A 5,974-nucleotide genomic window follows, 5' to 3' on the forward strand; every position below is an offset into this window, starting at 1 on the left:
ACAAAGCGGATGAGAACTGTTCAAAGCTGACTCATATCAAAGGCCCTCTGGCTCTTTTGAAGTGCAGTGTTTGCAACAGGTGACATTTTGGGCTCAAAACCATTTATAACTTTGAACAGTAGCCGTGGGCTGAACCTCCCTTTGACCCAGCAGGTATGGAGAGGACAAATCAGGATGGAGGGAGCCAGAGAACGAGGGAATACATGAAAGTTAGTATCCTATCACTTCATGTTCGACTGATAGCTGCAGGCCAGCAACACGAGGATGCTTCATCCGGAAAACTGAGGTAAATGTTTAAAAGAATTAGGATAAAATCTGGAGTAAGATACCTTTTTTACAGCCTATCTGGATAACCTGAAGATGACGTCTTTCTTCACATTTTGTTGAAAAGGAAAGAGGAAAATTAAGGTACGTGTGATGCTACTGTATGTACACTGTGGACGCATCCATTGTTAAACTACTCTATGGATATTCTTCCCATTTTAATTTTTTTAATGATATCACAAGTCTATAAGATGCATGTGTAATTTCAAATTGACAACAATAACTACAATCCATTTCCATCTTTCTCTTATTTTACAAGGTTTTTTCTTATATAAAAGACTCAGATGCAAAATTTATGCACACTTGAATGATGCATTTCCCATGTGTGAGTGTGTGTGTAGTGTCAGAACAATCACTGATTAAAATAATACACAAAAGACAAAATAAATCATCAAGGGCAAGTAGTAAAGGTGGCTTTAATTGATTTAAGTGAAAATGAGCTGCAGTTTTCCTTTGACCTGCAGAGATGATGGTAGACCCCCTGTCAGACTGTAGCCCGCTCATCAGTGCAGCATCTTCTGGTAAGCTCCGTCTGGTCCGTCTGCTGGTAGAAGGTGGAGCAGAGGTAAATGGGCGCAACCCAAAAGGAGAGACAGCTCTGCTGGCTGCCTGCAAGGCCCTGAGAGGGGATCCTACTGGACCTGAGGCAATTAAGGTCCTCACATACCTGCTCCAGAACAAGGTCAGCGTGCAGTGACAAATACTTCCAATTATATATAGGCACTTAAATGTAAACCTCTGCATACAAGTTCAGCAGTTTATTGATTTAGGTGCATTTTCAATGCATGAAAAACTGTAGTTGTTCTAAGAGAGGGGAACTTTTAATGCATAGTAAACAGGTTTGTGATGTATCCAGCTCTGCTCGTGATTGTCATTTTCTCTCTGAGTCTCTTGCTGTGATGTTTTGCACCAATCAGGCAGATCCTAATGCACAAGACCGTGCTGGCCGTACTGCTCTGATGTACGCCTGTATGGAACGAGCAGGAGCTCAAGTAGCATCCACACTCCTTGCTGCAGGAGCTGACCCAAGCATGGAGGACCACTCTGGAGCCTCAGCTTTGGTTTACGCCATTAATGCACAGCATCAGCCTACCCTGAAGGTCAGTCAGGAGTATTAAAAAAAAAAAAAATGAAAGCAAGTATAAATCAATACATTTGATGGATGGAAGAGATTTTGATATTATTGCTTAAAACAATGCAGATAGATTATGAGGTTTAGCATGGTTTATGTGCTAGGATTTTAACTCTATATCATGTTAAGATGGAGCTAAATTCAGTTGACATACTTTGGTTTATCTTAAATGACTATCATTCGAATATCATGAGTTTATAATAGAACTCCAAAAGAAGGAGACTTCAAAACCTCCACAAAACCTGTCAAATTCAGTCAGTACTTCACCAGTATTCATGTACTTCAGGTGTTGATGGATGCCTGCCGGGCCAGAGGTCGTGACATCATCATCATCGCCACTGAAATGGGAGTGCATGGGGGCCCTGTGACCAGGCGTTATCTGAATGTTTTCCCATCCCCTGATACCTCACCAGTGTCCTGCATGTCTCCATCTGACATTGTCCTGAAGACGGGCTCACCAAATTCACCCGAGGGCGAAAACATCTTCAACTTCAGAGGAACAAGTGAGTAAAGAGCATCACTGGAAGGAAAATGCCTTTGTTCAGTTGAGTTATGGTGTATCTCACACCAACGAGCAACTTACTTAAGATATTTAGTCAACATCAAGTTGGACAAATCAGACACTCTTGGTAGCCATGAAAAAGCTTCTGGAATAATTCTGGCTGGACTAGAGCTGGACAGACTGCTTGGCAGAATTGGTAGAGTTCATTTAAATTGGTTGGTTTTCTGGCACAGACCTGGTTCTTAAGCATAGTCCACAAAATTTGAATAAAGTTGATGTCAGGGCTTTGGGAAGACCATTCCAGAAGCTTAATATTAGCCTGCTTTATCCATTCCAAAACCAGTTTTGATGTGTGTTTGGGATCATTGTCCAGTTGGAACACCCAACTGTGTCCAAGTGTCTAGCTGCTGATTTCAGGTGGAGTTGGAGAATTTGGAGATGGTCCTTCTCCATTAGTCCATCCACTTTGTGTAATGTACCATTACCACTGGTAGGAATACAGCCACAGTGCATGATGCTACCCCCACCATGTTTGACAGCTAGTACAGTGGCTTGGAAGCCTCTCCTTTATTCCTCCAACCATACATCTTGTCACTGTGGCAATCTTTGTCTCGTCTTACCATAAAACTTTTGTTCAGAAGGCATTCAGCTTGTCCATGTGGGCAGCTGTAAACTTCAGTCAGGCTTGAAGGTGTTGATTTTGGGGCAGGGGCTTCTTTCTTGGTCGGCACCCTCTCAGTCCATGGTGATATGAAACTTGCTTCACTGTGGACAATGATGCTGGTAATCCAGCAGTTTCTAGATCATGGATGGCTTGAGCCTTGGTGGTTCCTGGTTGTTCCTGAACATCTTAACCAAGTTCCTCTCATCTGTGGGTGACAATTTGGGGTCTTTTTCCAGACCTGACAAAATGGTGACATTGCCAAATAAATTGTACTTATGTTCACGTGTTTGAACTGATGATCTTGGAACCTGCAGTTGTTTGCTCCAGGAGACCTTCCCAATTTGTGTAAGTCTACAATTTTCTTTCTTGGATCTTCACTGACTTCCTTTGCCTTTCCCATTGTTCTGAGTATTGGTCAATTCAATGAGTGCTGCAAACAAATTCTTTTTATGCTGGCAAAGAGGAACTACCAGTTGTAGTTAATAGGCCTTAGCCTTGTAAAGTTCAAAGACATTGTAGAACTTTCAGCGCCACTTGTTCAAAAATTTAAGTGAGTGTATGTATATATTTGAGCCTGTATGTATACTTTTGACCCTGTGTGGATTAGAGAAAATCCTAAATACATTCAAACCAATTCTTATTTTTTTAAAGTCATCAAAGATGCGTGCTGTACAATCATTTCACCCTGGAGAAATAACAGTTCAAAGGAATGATTAAAAGCCCAAAATTACCATAACATCCATGCCCATGATGAGTGTATGCAAACATCTGACCACAACTGTATTTTTAAAGTTGGAACAGAGCTGCATTTCTTAGCAAACCCAGACAGTCAGCATTGCCATTGCAGCCCTGACAGCATTTCCCAACAGAACAGAAACATTTCATCACAGGATGAGTTATGATTTTTAGATTCTTTTTAACAGATAAGCGGATGCTATCCATGTCAACAAAATACTCCCCCACAGCACACCGGGTTCCCTAACCAGGTCTTTCTAATATTATCAGAGTTGTCTGGCTATACCACCTTAAAATGGAGATCAATACCACAACTTCTGTATGCAGACACTTGCCTCTCCTGAATAATAGCAGATGAGCACTGAACAAAAGCAAGTCTAGACAGATGAGAACAAATGCCCTGTGGTAGAAATCATTAGCTGTAAACTCATTCCTGAGGAGAGAAAATGAACATGTGTTGCCAAGGTGAGCGAAGCTTGTAATGAAAGAAGCTACAGGTGCTGACTCATGAACTAAATTTGTACCATAGAAGCAGAGTGAATCAAGACAGATAGCTGTTATAGGAGAGCTGTGTCAAGTGTAAGTGATGGACCGGGGAAATCCTGGCTGAATATTTTTAGAATTTAAATCACAAGCTGCGCACAACATATTTATATGAATGTGCAGTCTTGTAAGAATCAGTCCCCCACTTTATTCTAGACTGAAGGATCTCAGAAACTATAAGCTGGATTGCCGTGGCTCCCAAGCGGTAGTTGTATGTGGCACTCTGAGAAGGGTTCAAAATGGGCAAATGTAAGTTGAAGGATCAGAAATTTCACATTGTGACCACTGCTACAGCTTGTGTCTTCTAAACAACCAGAAGGAATACAGCATGGAGCAAGAAACATCTCTAAAAGAGGAATGTAATCACTTTATTGATTGAATCCAACAGTTGCCAGATTTTGGGGAGTAAAAAAAAAATATTCAAGTGGTGATACACTAGCACCTAACTTGAACCTGCTTGACTCCGCACCACTATCTGCTAAGCTGCAATGTTTCTCTGTTTTAAGATCCTATTTTGGTAGACTGCACACTACATATCAAAAGCCTTGCTTGGACTTCCAATAGGGACATAGCCTTATGACCAGTGGTTCTCAAATCCAGGCCTCGTGGCTCAGTGTCCTGCAGGTTTTAGATGTGTCTCTGCTTCAACACCCCTGAGTCAGATATAGAAGTCTTTAGGAGGACTCAGGGGAACTGAGGAGGTAATTCAGCCATTTGATTCAGGTGTGTTGGATCAGGGACACATCTAAAACCTGCAGGACACTGGGCCACGAGGCCTGGATTTGAGAACTACTGCCTTATGACAAATATGAAGAACTTCTACATGTATGATTTTAACCCCTCAAACTGTCATGTTCTTTTCCATCAGGCCAGCGAGGGAGTAGCAGTGGCATTAGCAGTAGACATTCCTGCTGTGAGCTGAGTCCACTGGGCCAGTGCAACTCTCCACCTCCCAGACAGAGAATATCATCTGAGCCTTGGCTAGCAATTCACAACCTGGCCTGTCTGAACAGAGCTTACGAGGAGGGCATGAGGGAGAGGAGCCTGCAGGAGGAGGGACACAGAGAGGACTTGAGGAGGGATAAAGGAAGGAAAAAGGATGAGGAAGAAAAAAAGGAGTCCCGTTTTCATCGGTCCAGTGTGGAAGAGAGGAGAGAAGGCAAGGTTCAAAGGAGGGATAACAGATTTGGAGGAGAGAATTACAACTACTGCCATGAGGATTTCTCTTTGAAGGTCTCCCATTCAGTCCTCTCACTCACTGAGATGAGCTCTACTCCTGCAAAACCCAATGTGGTCTTCAAACGATGGCTTACTCCTGCAGGGTTGCCCTCAGACAAAAAACTCCCCACCTGCCTGCCCCCTCACTCCCAGCTCCGCAGGAATACCCTTCCCTTTGTCACAGTGGACCCACCTCTGCTGCACTTCCCTCCCTTAGTAAGCCAATCCTCATCTCACCTCCAGGTTCCAACTCAAGTTTCACCTTCCAAAAGCAGAACCATGGTGTTTCTGCCTCACCCACCCAGTTCCTCTCCTCCCTCTAAGGCATCAGTGAGACCAGCTCTACTCCCTCCACTGGCCCTCGCCTCCTCCGTCACCTCTCTTGTTGCTCCTTCTGCCTCCTGCTACAGCGAGAGAAATGGGAGGTCACTGCGTCGTCACTCAGTGCAGCTTGAATAGAGAAAAGGAGGAACACAGATGAACCCTTTAGACATGTTAGCCTGTGTTTAACTTAAAGCATTAACAGTCCCAGCATCAGTTTTAGCTTTAATAGTTAGGTTCATGGGTGTGGGCATAGGTGTTTGTAATTTTGCCTCTGTAATAGAATCATGGGAAGAGAAACATATGGAGAAGGAAGGGAGCAGCATACACATCACACCACATCATCTGTCAAACATGATGGAAGCAGCATGGGCATGTATGGCTGCCAGTGGAACCAGGTCACTAGTGTTTATAGATGATGTGACTGCTGATAGAAATAACAGTATGAATTCTGAAGTGTAAGCCAGAGCACCCAGAGAAAACCCATGCAAACTCCACACAGAAAGGTCCCAGCCAGATTGTGGATTTTAACCCA

General features: G+C 43.3%; 1 protein-coding gene across 1 annotated transcript; it reads left to right on the plus strand.

Moving 5' to 3' along the window:
- The first annotated feature begins 790 nt into the window (after positions 1-790).
- On the plus strand, positions 791-5,577 carry LOC115801364 (ankyrin repeat domain-containing protein 34B-like). Its single transcript, XM_030759143.1, has 4 exons — positions 791-1,006; positions 1,242-1,424; positions 1,743-1,959; positions 4,769-5,577. Exons 1-4 carry the CDS (start codon positions 791-793, stop codon positions 5,575-5,577), a joined length of 1,425 nt encoding a protein of 474 aa, XP_030615003.1.
- Positions 5,578-5,974: the final 397 nt, after the last annotated feature.

Source organism: Archocentrus centrarchus, chromosome 22 (genome assembly GCF_007364275.1).
Source record: "Archocentrus centrarchus isolate MPI-CPG fArcCen1 chromosome 22, fArcCen1, whole genome shotgun sequence".
NCBI lineage: Eukaryota > Metazoa > Chordata > Actinopteri > Cichliformes > Cichlidae > Archocentrus > Archocentrus centrarchus.